This window comes from Phyllostomus discolor, chromosome 4 (assembly GCF_004126475.2).
Source record: "Phyllostomus discolor isolate MPI-MPIP mPhyDis1 chromosome 4, mPhyDis1.pri.v3, whole genome shotgun sequence".
NCBI classification, from domain to species: domain Eukaryota; kingdom Metazoa; phylum Chordata; class Mammalia; order Chiroptera; family Phyllostomidae; genus Phyllostomus; species Phyllostomus discolor.
In genome coordinates, this window is record NC_040906.2 from 4606020 (window position 1) to 4619117 (window position 13098).

Here is a 13098-nt window from a genome sequence, read left to right on the forward strand (position 1 = left end):
AGCCGGACTCGGCGAGAATTCCCATCTTTGCTGGCTCACGCGAGGGGTCCCAGGACCCTTCTACTGAGCAGTTTTGGTGGTGGGGGTGGGGGAGTTGGGGGCAGGGCCCAGCCGGTGAGGGTCCTGCTCGCAGTCACGAGGTCGTCTGTGACCACGGAGACTTTCCAGATGACCGAGAACCAGGGCTGCCGGGAGTTCTCCTCGCTCCTCCCAACTCCCCGCTTCTCAAGACCAATGTGCTGACGTGTCCCGGGGTGACAGGAGCTGCCGGCCAGCCTTAGGCGCCCGATAAAAAGCTTCCCACACTCCCCGTGGGTCTGCCCCATGGAGGTGAAGGAACATGTCCCCGGACACGAGACCTTGTGGCCACCCTGCAAGTGAAGCCCGTTCTACCCCACATTAAAAAACCTGAGAGTAGAAAGTGTATTATAAAATTTAGATATAATTTACATGCTGTAAAATTCACCCTTTTGCGTGTATATGGTTCATGCCTTGGCTGGTGCCGTGGGCCAGCTCCCCCGCTGGGGGCGCACAAGGGGCAGCTGGTGGGTGTCTCTCTCCCCTCCTTTCTCTGTCCCCCTCCCTCTGAAAGGAAATACACAAAATCTTTAAAGTGTATTCCAGTTCGGTGATTTTTAGAATGTTTGAAGTTGTGTGGCCATCAGCGATAACTCCAGAATAATCTATCTCTAAGACCTGCGGAGTTTTGGTTTTTCTTTAAGATTTATTTATTTAGTTTTTAGAGAGAGGGGAAGGGAGGGAGAAAGAGAGGGAGAGAAACACCCATGTGTGGCTGCCCGTCACATCCCCCCGCCCCCAACACTGGGGACCTGGCCCGCAACCCAGGCGTGTGCCCTGAACTGGCGACCCTTTGATTCATAGGCCAGCACTCAGTCCACGGAGCCACACCACCGGTGATAAAACCTGTGGGGCTTTAAAATGTAGGGTTACCATTGGTTTTGGGTCCACCTGTGGACCAGACAGACACGTCGTGGCACCTCCCGACGGTCGGTAAGGCCAGCGGACTGACCCCGGGAGGACAGAAATAACAGCTGAGTTCCCACGCGAGCTGTCTTGGTCAGTGCCCGGAGTTCCCGGGGTGGTGACTCAGCCAGCCTGGCTCAGGACACCCTCCTCCCACGGCGCACCCACACTCCCGTGACAGCCCCTGAGACCCAGGGCTGGAGTCCACTGCCCCGAGGGCCGGGCCTTCCAGGGGACGTTTGCCTTCGGTCAAGATGCCAGTCCAAGAGGAGGCAGGCTCAGTCCCGTTAGCCTGTCCCCTGAGAGCCAGGTCGCCTCCTGCACCTTTGTGCATGGACACGGGGATCTGTGATTCTGTGAGAAGGCAGCGGAAGCTGTGGCTGACAGCCCCCTTCTGGAATTCTTTTAAACGTGGCCTTCGGGTGGGTTAGATGCTTGGCAAGGGCAGCTGACGCGGGCACCGGCACGCAGTGTCCGAGGCGGTGTTATGGGTGAGACGCAGTAAATTCACACGGACTACCGAGTCTCGTGCAAGGAAAGGGACGGCGAGACTTCCCTCTCAAGGGGAGAGCGCCCCAGCCCTTGCCTGGAGAAGCTTTCGTTGCATTCAGTTGGCAGAGGAATACCGGGTGTATACATAAAGCTCATTAATCATTAGCAGGCAGTGAGGATCAAACAATAGATAACATACAAAGAACTCCGAGGGCCTATTCTGAGTCAGGGTCAGATAGCTAAAGGGCCTTAAAACTTTGGGGAACAAAGTTACTTCCTGCTCCGACCCTTATCATTTAATTGAGGGCATTCTAAACAAAGCAGGTTTCACAGGATTTTACATATTCTATCTCAGGTCTGATTGCCCTAGGGGACCCGCCCTTTCCAGCACAGGGCTGCACCGCCCTCTGTCATTGTTTCAGGCTTAGGTCAGGCAGGGGAAGTAAGGCAGCCAAGAGATTAGGAAACTTCTCGCAGACAGAATGAGGACTCAGGCTGTGTCAAAGCCAAGGGGCGAGGGTCCATCATACCCTTTTGCTACAGCCCCCCAAGTCCCTCCCTGAGGGCCCCCTCGTGATCATGCCTGTCTTAGGCCCCCCCCCCCCCTTGAGGAATCTTCCCTGTCATTGGCTGACCCACCAAGCACTGGGGGCCAGGCAGGGTGAAGCACAAGAGGCAGGGGCACCTCCGTCCCCACCAGGGAGATAAGCTTTGTCTCCTTAGTGGCTTATGGTCCCAGGGTCGCTCACTCAGCCTTAGCCTTGGGGGCGGTTCCAGCTCCGGAAACCAGGCGGGGTGGCTCCCAACAGGCAGTGGCACAGCGCTGCGGGATGCTGGCCTCCACGGCTCAGGGGAGGTCAGAGGTCAGACAGGCTCCGCGAGTCTGCACCTACCCTCCAGGTTCCCGTCCCCTCCACCCCACCCCTCCAGGGAAGTGAGACGGAACAGAACCGACTCTTTCCCCCACAGCGGCCAGGTGATATTTTCGGAGTCAGGCCCCGTCGTGCCCGAGCCCCAAGCCTCCTGACCACGAGCCGCACTCTGGGAGAAGCGCCAGCTGCTCCCCGGTCCCTCAGGTTCCCCTGCCTCCATCGGCCCTGACTGCTGCCTCAGGCGGGGCCTCGGCCAGGCCGCATTTGCACCTGCTCCAGCCCTGCCGTCTTCCGTCTTGGCGGACCTGCCCGCCCCTCAGGGTGCCCTCCCTGCTCCCAGGCCTCCCGACCAGTCACCTCTGTAGCCCCCTGACCACACACATACGGGCTCCCACATGCACGTGTGTGCTCCCACACACGAATGATTGTTCTTTCTAGAACATGTCAGCACCAGCATTACACTGTATAACAGTTTAGCTCATTATTCCTTGGTCCCTCCCAGAACAGAGGCCCCTGGAGGGCAGGAAAGCTCCTGGTCACCACCTGTGCCGAGAGCCCAGATGACCCCGGGGTGGGGCCAAGGGCTGCTCTGGGCTTCCCAGAGCTTCCTGGCTCTCCTAGCCTGAACGGACATTGCGAATGATCGTGTCCGTAGCTGAGTGACTTGGGACAGGTCGCTCTTTTCTGTGTCTCCATCTATTCTTCCAAGTAATGGTGCCAACCCCAGGCCCGGTGCTTCTGTCTGTCACGAGCATCTGTGGGTGACAGAGTCTTTCCTCTAAGTCAGCCGGGCAACTGCTCGGCCAAGGAATAGACCAGAGTCACGCACAGTAACTACGCTGTTCACTGAGCGTCTACTGAATGCAGGGTCACTCAGAGTAGACCATCAGTGTACATTACTATCCTACTCACACGCTAACAACCTAAGAGGAATGTAACACACACACACGGCAATCAGAGGGGGATAAGGAGCCCGAGTCCCAGGGTCTCCGTCTGCAGGTCCAGGGGTCGGCACCGTGGGCACGGGAGTTGTCAGCGTCCTGCAGGGAAGAACCCCCAGAGCCAGGTGGGCAGCAGGGCTGGCGACGTCCTCGGTCCAGCAGGGCAGAGCCTCCGGCGGCCGCTGCCAAGGGAGGTCGGCGTGGCGGGGGAGCTGCACCCTGGGGTGTGGAGCTCGGCGGTCTCCGCAGCGGTCTGGAGCCTGCCTCAGTGATACCTTGAGAGTGGTGCACTCCACCCCTCTGGGTCCTCTCAATAAATGTCTTGGCACCCCTGACGGCAAGTGGGGGATGTGCCCAGGAGCCTAGCTGTGGGTGGTCCCGCTCCGCTGACACAGCCCCTCTGACCACGTGTGCAGATACCGTAGTGTGCCTCCTTGCCGCACAGTTTTTTTTTTTTTTAAGATTTTATTTATTTATTTTAGAGAGGTAAGGGAGGGAGAAAGAGAGAGAGAGAGAAACATTAATTTGCGATTACTGGGGGTCATGGCCTGCAACCCAGGCATGTACCCTGACTGGGAATCAAACCTGCGACACTTCCTTGCCACACAGTTCTGCTCTGACCACGTGGGCAGACCTGTCTCCTTGCCACAAGCGCTTACTCTGACTTAGGGAATTTTCCTCTGGAACCGAAGTGTCATGGCCGACAGACAGCCGTTTCAGTTAGCATAAGCGACTCCACTTTGTTTTATATGCTTCATGCTGTCTTAACCCGACCACCGCCGTTTTACTGGTCTTGCCCTCCACACTGTCAAAGCCCCTCCCCCAACCCACCTTCCAAACAGGTGACCCCAGCAGCCTCCATCACCAACAAGGTGCCCTCACTGGCTGCAGGGTGCCAGGCAGCCACTGTCAGGCCGCCTAGCTTGGGGGCGGAGAGCCCCAAAGACCGGGATGGCCCTGGGTGCCGCAGGAGCATCACTGCCTCAGCCTTCAGGGCGCCCCAAGGTCCGGTGCCGCAGCAGGGTGGGGTGGGGTGGGGTCAGCGCCACACCAGCTGAGGCCCGTTTATTGCCAACATGTAAAGGTCAGGACGCAGGGGCCAGAGGTGGGTCCTGGGTCTGGAGGCTTTGGACACGGGTGCAGCAGAACCACGATTGGGGGCACAGGAGGAGTGGGGATCCGGGGGCGGGGTCCGGGGAGCGGTCAGGGCATCGCGGTCCCCAGCAGCACCAGCAGCAGCAGCGCCCCGGCCAGCAGGACCAGCGACGGGCTGCCACAGGGCCCGGGGCGCGCCGCACCGCTCAGGCCGCAGGCCGTGTAGGGCTCCAGGCAGGCGGCGAAGGCCATGACGTGCGCCACGAAGTGCTGCTCCTGCACGCCGCGCACCAGGTGCGCCTGCGGGCCGCGCGCGAACACCGCCACGTCCTCGCCGCCGTGGGTCTCGGACGACAGGTTCACGGCCGCCTGCTGCCTGTACTGGGGGTTCCCTGGACGGACCATGAAGGTTCAGGACTGGCGGGCGGGCGGCCCCCCCCCCCACCCCGGGAGTTCCCCGCCGTGGTCGCCTCGCCCGCCCCACACGGTGCACTCACCGCTCACGCTGTCGTTGACGTCGGGTCGGGAGTCCTGGCTGATGGCGTAGCCGGGGCCATTGCCGTAAAGGATGGAGGTGTAGCTCTTGTTGTCATTGGCCAGGGAAGGAGCCAGGCCTGCGGGGAGGAGGGGACTGGAGTGGCGCCGCCGCAGCCCTGCAGCGCCCCCTGTGGGCTAAGCACGGCACTGCATGCTTCTTCAGTGGCTTCATCTGCCCAAGAACCCTGCTACCTCATTGCTATCCCGACCCCCTTTGACAAAAGAGCCAGCTGAGGCTCAGCGCATCGGCTGCCGCCCCCCCCCCCCCAGCCGGCCTACCGAAAATGGAGCTGCCACGCAGAGTGTAGCCACCAAAAGTGAAGACGTGCGAGTGGTCGGCGGTGATGAGGGTCAGCGTGTCCTTCTCGCTTGTGAGCTGGCTGGCCTTGCTAATGGCGTCATCAAAACTGACAGCCTCATTGAGTGCCAGATAAGCTTTGCCTTCGTGATGACCTTGATCAATGCGACCCCCTGCAGAGAGACCACGGGCGGGGGGGGGGGGGCGGTGTTGATGGGCAACCTGCCCTGAGTCCCCTCCCCGCCCTGCCCAGCCAGGGCTGCTGCCACCCACTCACCCTCCACAAAGAGGTAGAAGCCTCGGGGGTTCCTGCTCAGCACGCGCAAGGCCGCCTCCGTCATCTCCATCAGGCTCGGGTCCTGCACGGGGTCTCGGTACACCTCGTACTTCATGTCCCCCGGCTCGAAGAGGCCTGTGGGCACAGGGGGCCGGGTGACCGGCCGCTGTGGGGTGGGGGCCCCCGCACACACCCGAGCACAGGAGCTCCCCCAGCCAAGGCCCCGGGGGGCGGGGCAGGGAGCTGGGGGCGGGGGGGCGGGTGGGGGCGGGGCCATTACCCAGGAGGTGAGTCACAGAGGGGTCCTGGGAGGCCTGGATGAGTGCCGTTCGGTTCCACACGTACCGGCCAGCCTGGGAGGGGCAGGCCCAGGCTTCAGAGCACCGCCCCAGGACCAGCGGCCCTGCCCTCGTCCCTGCTCCGCCCCCTGCACCCACGAGCCCCCTCACCCGGTGCTTGTCCTGCCACTCCTGAACCAGGTTCCGCTTGTCCAGCCTGACCCCTCTCTGCGCAGCCTCACCGGGGTACTCGGGGTCAGCGGTCCCGCTGGGAAACATGTACTTGCGGCCTCCACCCAGGATCACCTGGAGCCCGGGGATCAGGGCAGGTGAGCTTGGGGCTGGCTGGCCCTTTGCCCCTGACCTGACAAGCCCTGGGTCCCCTGCCTGGTCTGTGGCGGTGACCTGGCTGGGCTGCACCTTTATACCATCCCACGTGTCCTGAGGCCAGGCCCCAGGGCTCAGGCTGGGGTTGCCTGGGACTGTGGCCTGTGTGGGTCCCTTGTCCCCCGCCCAGGTCCCCACCACCCTTCGTGACTCACGTCAATGTCCACATTGGAGATGAGCTGCGTGGCGATGTCCTGGCACCCCTCCTTCAGCGCCTCTGGGGGCATGTCCGCATCTGAGTACCACTCTCGGTTCACCACGTGTGCGTAGGTGCCGGCTGGAGAGGCGTGCTGGACCCTGGTTGTGGTCACCACGCCCACTGACTTCCCTGGGGGTGGCAGGGGGCAGGGTGAGCCACAAGGTGTCTGACCCTGACCCCTGCCCCCTCGGCAGCCCCCAGCGCACCTGCGTTCTTGGCCCGTTGCATCACGGAGGTGACCTCGTGGCCCCATGTGGTGTTGCATTTGTTATATCGGGCCGCCGCACTCACACCGATGGTCTGGTAGTTGGCCTTGACTCCACACAGGTAGGCTGTGGCCGTGCCCGCGCTGTCTGGCACTTGTCTGTCCACATTGTATGTCTGGGGACAGAGAGGCCCTCGGCTCCACTCTGGGACAGACGCCCAGATCGTGACCAGGCCCCGAGCCCCTACCTCAGGCCTCCTCCCACCCGGGGCCTTCCCTCCTGCCAGACCCTAGGGCCACCCCACCCTGTGGTGTGGGGCAGCCTGAGGCCCCCAGCCCTTACCTTGGCCAGAGCCGTGTATGGGAACTGGTCCATGGCCAGGGGCGTCTCGGGTCCCAGCTTGCCATTCTTCTGTCCCTTTAGGATTCGAGCCGCTGTCACCGTGGTCACCCCCATCCCTGGAGGGACAGACCCTGTCAGGCCCAAGTCCCCAGGGATGGCTGTGTGCAGAGGTGGGCTTGGGGGCCTGGCTTTGGGGGCTGGGCGCCCATGCATACTCACCGTCCCCCAAGAAGAGGATGAGGTTCTTGGCGGCCGTCTGGACGGGCTGCAGCTTCCTGGCGGCATCCAGGGTCTGGGCTGCTTGGCGGTTCCAGAAGGCTGGGTCCTCCTCTTCAGCTGGCCGAGGGGACAGGGAGGCCAAGTCAGCCTTGGGGGAGTGCCTAGCATGTGGGGACCGGCGGGGAGCTCCCCGTTACCTGGGATGACGCCGAGGGAGAACTGGAGCCTCAGGCCCAGGAGCAGCAGCCCCCAGGCGCCCTGCATGGCTGTGGGGTGGCGGCAAGGTGGGGGCGCTGGGACTCTGGAGGGGCCGGGACCCTGGTGAGGCTGGGACTTGGGTGAGGCTGAGACACCAGGGGACCAGCTGGGGTGAGAGCTGTTGAGGCTTAGACCAGGGAGAACTTTATCCCCGGCCGTAAAAGGCTGCATGTCCCTCCCAGTGCCCAGGTCCACTCCAACCCCACCCCTGTCCCGCTGGCAGATGGGAGGTGGCCGGGTGTGACTAAGTCTCCAGGTACATTTTCCTGAGCAGGCCGGGCCACCCTGCAGCCACAGGCCACAGGTGTCTCCCAGAGTACAGTGGGGACAGGGGCAGGAGCCCTCCGGGTGAGAAGCGTGTGCCGAGGCCCGATGGGGCCACCCCTGCCCCTGCTCCTGCAGTCTGCAGCCCCGTCCTTCTTCCAACCACCTCATCTTGTTCTGTGTTCTCTTTGAGCCCATGGGCCAGGCTTTGTTCTGGGTGCAGCGGGGGGTGGGGGGGGGCGTGTGGGGCAGTCAGGGGGTCATAACCTCACAGGGCGATCTTGTCATAAACCCACGACCTGGCAGTTCCTGGCAAGCACTCACTTCCTTAGCAAAAGGTGTATCTTTGCCTGGAGCAAGTCCTGCCAGTTGTCTCTGGGCGCCTAAGTTAACTCACCTCTGAAATGTGTCTTTTCACACCCCTCAGAAGCAAAACCGCCCTCCAGAGAGCCCGGGGCCTTGTCAGCCCTCCGTAATGGTAACCGGTCCCCCGCAGCCGCCCCGCCCCCCCCCCCCCCCCCCCCCGCTTTCTCCCACCTCCCTGTCGTCTTCCTGGAGTTTCCTCCTTACTTCCAAACGCGTGAAAGGAGCTGCGCACTGCTGCTCTACGAAGCATTCTTGTTTTCAGCCCGTTGAGACCTTGCCTCCGGATGTCCCCTGGTGTAGCTCAGGTACTTTTTACGGAAGCTCTCTACAGGCTTGGGCAGAGTTACGTGGGCACTGCGCTGGCGCGGCTGCGGGGTTCCCAGCCAGCCCGCCCAGGGCCACTGGGCGGACGCAGGCTGGTAGTCAGCAGGCTGGTGGTCGGCGGCAGCCGCCAGCCTGCCAGAGTCCTGACGGGCTGGCTGGAATTAAGCCCATTGTACGAGGTTACTTTGAAAGGGGTTTGTAATACCATGTAGGAGCCCCTGTAATTCTCCCATCTTTCCATTAAAGAAACCTAATGGAGCCCTGGCTGGTGTGGCTCTGTGGATTGAGGCCAGCCTGCGAGCCGAAAGATCGCTGGTTCGATTCCCAGTCAGGGCATGTGCCTGGGTTGCAGGCCACGACCCCGAGCAACCACACATTGATGTTTCTCTCTCTCTCTCTCTCTCCCCCTCCCTTCCCTCTCTAAAAATAAAATAAATAGAATCTAAAAATAAATAAATGAATGAATAAAAGAAACCTAACGGAAAAGGATGGAGCTCTGTACAGAATCCCAGAGCTATAAGCAGAAGTTATGACAGGCATCCCGTGTCTCCAGCCCAGGTTCCCTGCCATCAGCCACTGCTTGGGCTACCAGTGTCTCTCATGCGGTTTACGTAGAGCCTCTTGCGGCGTTTCTGTAGAAAGACACAGTCAGCACTTCTGTGCCATCGCCGGGAAAATCTCGAGTTTACTCGGACTGTAATGCCCAGAGATACGTGGAGAGTCCCACCCGTTTCCCTTGATCCCAAAGGCTGATTTAAACGATGTTGGTTTTTCCCAGAGATTTCGCCCTAATCCAGCGTGTGGATGATTCCACACGACACGACGAGACTCCCCCGAAAGGACACAGCTGACCTATTACAGCAGCGAGGGGTGTAAGGCCTTGAAAGACGAGCCTGCATCCTGTTTGCCGCAGGTGAAGCACCTTGGCCAACTTGCACCTAAAGACAGGGGGCTGAGGGACCCCGGAAGGCTCAGAGGGACCCTCTCCTTTTCCCTTCCAAGACCTGAGGCACAGCTTAGGGCCTTCGTGGGGCTGCCCGGGCACCGTCACAAGCTTTCCCACTAGCGGCTCCACCTCTACACGCCTTATCACAGTCACATCGACTGGGTCCCTTCCAGCGGAACCCCGAAGGGAAGCACGGTGTGGGAGCTCGCAGGGGGGTGTCCGAGCTGCGGCCCGCAGGCCACCTGTGGCCAAGGATGGCTGTGAGCGGGGCCCGACACAAAATCATGCACTTACTTCAAACCTGAGTGTTTTTTTTTGTGTGTGATTCCGTGTTGAAATGTATTTAATGTGTGGCCCAACACAATCCTTCTTCTTCCAGTGTGGCCGGGAGACGGCAAAAGGTCGGATGCCCCCGCTAGAAGAAGGACGAGTGGAAGCGCCCACTCGGGGACCCCCTAACTACAAGTCTCCTTTCTTCCCTCTTCTACAGGAAGAGGCAGGGAGCACCGCAGGAGCCCTGACTCGGGCACCTGGGGGGGCCACCCCGCTGCCAGAGGGCGTCAGAGCCCCGCAGTCGGAAGGGCTCTCTCCCTGCGCGAGGGCCACCCCTGTGCCCGAGCCACAGTATACAAACAGACATTTACTCCCCCATGTTCCTTGTTCCGTCCAATCTTTGCTCAACTCTCACCACACTCAGCATTACTCGACTGGCTTGTTATGAAGTACTCCTGTTTCCTGTATCTAATGCTAGGTTTTTAAGTTTTATTTATTTATTTATTTTTAGAAAGAAAGAGATGAAATATCAATGTGTGGTTGCCTCTCTCGTGCCCTCTACTGGGCACCTGGCCTGCAACCCAGGCATGGGCCCTGACTGGGAATCGAACCTGAATCACTTTGGTTTGTAGCCCTCCCTCAATCTACTGAGCTACGCCAGCCACGGCACCCAGTGCTACTTTTGCTCAGTGTAAATCTTAACCCAGCAACTTTACTACCTTCTTTACAGGATGAATGAAAACACCCATGATTGCATTTTACTTGCCGACCACCTTCTTTTATTTTTAAATGTATTTTATTGATTATGCTACTACAGTTGTCCCAATTTTTTCCTCCATTGCCTCCTTCCAGCAATCGCTCCTCCCCTTAGTTCATGTGCATGGGTCATACAGATAAGCTCTTTGGCTTCTACATTTCCTATATCATTCTTAACCTCCCTGTATTTTGTACCTGCCAATTAGGCTTCTTAATCCCTGCATCTTTTCCCACATCCTCCCCCTTCCTCCTCCCAGCTGATAAACCTCCAAATGATCTCCATATCTATGATTCTGTTCCTGTTCTGGTTGTTTGCTTAGTTTATTTTTATTTTTTATTCAGTTTCTGATAGTTGTGAATTTGTTGCCATTTTAATGTTCATAGTTTTGATCTTCTTTTTCTTAGATAAGTCCCTTTAATATTGCACATAATAAGGGCTTGGTGATGATGAACTTTAACTTGACCTCATCTTGAAAGCCCTTCATCTGCCCTTGCATTTTAAATGATAACTTTGCTGGAGAGAGTAATGTAGGTTGTAGGTCTTTGCTTTTCATAACCTTGAATACTTCTTGCCAGTCCCTTCTTGCCCGTAAGATTTCTTTTGAGAAATCAGCTGACAGTTTTATGGGAACTCCTTTGTAGATAACTCTTTGCTTTCCTTTTGCTGCTTTTAAGATTCTCTTTTTATCTTTAACCTTTGGTATTTCAATTATGATGTGTCTTGGTGTGCTCCTCTTTGGGTCCAACTTGTTTGGGACTCTCTGTGCTTCCTGCACTTGTATGTCTATTTTTTTTTTTTTACCAAATCAGGAAAGCTTTCTTTCATTATTTTTTCAAATAAGTTTTCAATTTCTTGCTCTTCTTTTTCTGGCACCCCTATAATTCAGATGTTGGAATGTTTAAAGTTGTCCCAGAGGTTCCTCAGCCTATCCTTATTTTTTTTTATTCGTTTTTACTCCTGCTGTTCTGATTGAATGCTTTTTCCTTCTTTGCCTTCCAAATTGTTGATTTGATCCTTGGTCTCATCCTATGCACTGTTGGTTCCCTGTAGATTTTCATTTCGCTTAGTGTGACCTTCGTTTCTTCCCTTATGTTGTTGCCATACTCAGTGAGTTCCTGGAGCATCCTGATCACCAGTATTTTGAAGTCTGCATGTGATAGGTTGGTTATCTCCATTTCGTTTAGTTTTTTTTTCTGGGGTTTTGTTCTGTTCTTTCCTTTGGGCCATATTTCTTTGTCTCCTCAATTCAGCAGCCTCCCTGTGTTTGTGTCTGTGTATTAGGTAGAGCTGCTTTGACTCCCTGTCTTAGAAAAGGCACCTGTAAATTGTGTGGGGCGGAGCCTTAGGTAATCACCAGGTGGGGCCACCTGCTTCACTGCTTTGTGGCTCTGTGCTGGGGGAAGGGCTCAGAGAGGGGACAGTGCTGCTGCCTGGCTTCTGGAGGTTTCCCCGGCACTCACCCCATTTCCAGTTACTTCGCCCACTCCCTGTATGCCACTGGTACCTTCCCAGCTGTTGCCCTGGCGCTGATTCCCAGAGTGGGTGGGTTTGCCCATGTTCTAAGTCTGTGTGTGCCCCTTAAATGCACTCTCCTGAAGATATGGCAGTCTCTTCTGCTGCCCCAACCCCTCACTGGTTTTTACAGCCAGGAGCTATGGGGATGTGTCTTCCTGGGGCTGGAACCCTGGGCTGTGCATCTGGCCTGGGGCTGGGGTCCACCTCCCAAGGCGTCCCTCCCGATTTTTATCCCCCTCACGTGAGTGTGGGACCGTACGTTCCACCACATCTGTGCCTCCGCCCCTCCTACCTGTCTGGGTGAACACGGCTCCTTTAAAGCCCTGGTTGTCGTACTGCCATACGGCTTGGTTTTCTGACAGTTCTGGGTGTTATTGGTTTTGACGTTTAGTTGTACTTCTTCTCTCTGTGGTTGCGTGAGGAGGGAAGTGTGTCTACCTATGCCTCCATCTTGACTGGAAGTCTGACCACCTTGCTCCTGGGAACGATTCACAGGAAATGCCCGTTGAATTAAGAACAATCTGACGGCAACAGAGGGGAGGTGGCAGGGGATAATGGGGGGGCAAAAGGGGAAGGGTTTTCAGGAACAACTATAAAGGACACATGGACAAAACCGGGGGAGGGGGTGTAGAAGCCGGGGTGGGGGGAGGTGGGGAAGGCTGGGGTGGGGGGCGAGTGATGGGGGTCAATGCAAAGAACTGTACTTGAACAACAATAAAATAATTTTTAAAAAAGAAAAAGAAAACGCCCATTGATAATGCTGACTTATTTTTGGTTTGCAGACGGATCTTATCTCAAAGACAAACAGGGACTCACTCAGCTGGGTGTGCAGTAACTTCCTGGTGGATGCACTTAGAAGTTCTTGTTTACCTGCAATGAGATCAATAAGCCAAATTAATTGCTCTGACTCCTGCCTGTCCATCGGCCAAAGATCAAACGGCCAACCGTGGCTCTGACGGCCGCCGCGCCGTCTCCCGGCAGGCTGTAAACAACGGAGAGCAGGGTGTGGAGCTGTTCGGTGACACACAGCTACCAAGACAATCAGAAATATTCAAGACTCCAGGGCATTCTGAAGCTACCTCCTTGGAAGGAAAAAGAAATCACTTAGCTGATGCTGCAACTTATTAGGCAGAGGTAAGCAATCCAGTGATCTGGACCCAGGAATGTTCTTTGCTCCCTGCTAAATCAGTAAAAGATTCTGTGGAAAGAAATTGATAAATTAGCATATGATTCATTTCATACCGCGCTCCCAGGAAACAAAGACTTGA

At 57.3% G+C, this 13098-nt stretch overlaps 1 protein-coding gene across 1 annotated transcript; it reads right to left on the bottom strand.

Annotated features, from left to right (window-relative positions):
• Positions 1-3890: 3890 nt before the first annotated feature.
• LOC114494138 (intestinal-type alkaline phosphatase-like) lies at positions 3891-7661 on the bottom strand. The gene is made up of 11 exons (XM_028509026.2): positions 7325-7661; positions 7128-7244; positions 6909-7024; positions 6567-6741; positions 6317-6489; positions 5946-6080; positions 5777-5849; positions 5497-5631; positions 5201-5392; positions 4882-4998; positions 3891-4776 (listed from the first exon to the last, which is right to left on the bottom strand). The coding sequence occupies exons 1-11, from the start codon at positions 7554-7556 to the stop codon at positions 4493-4495; spliced, it is 1749 nt and encodes a 582-aa protein (XP_028364827.2). The 5' UTR covers positions 7557-7661; the 3' UTR covers positions 3891-4492.
• Positions 7662-13098: the final 5437 nt, after the last annotated feature.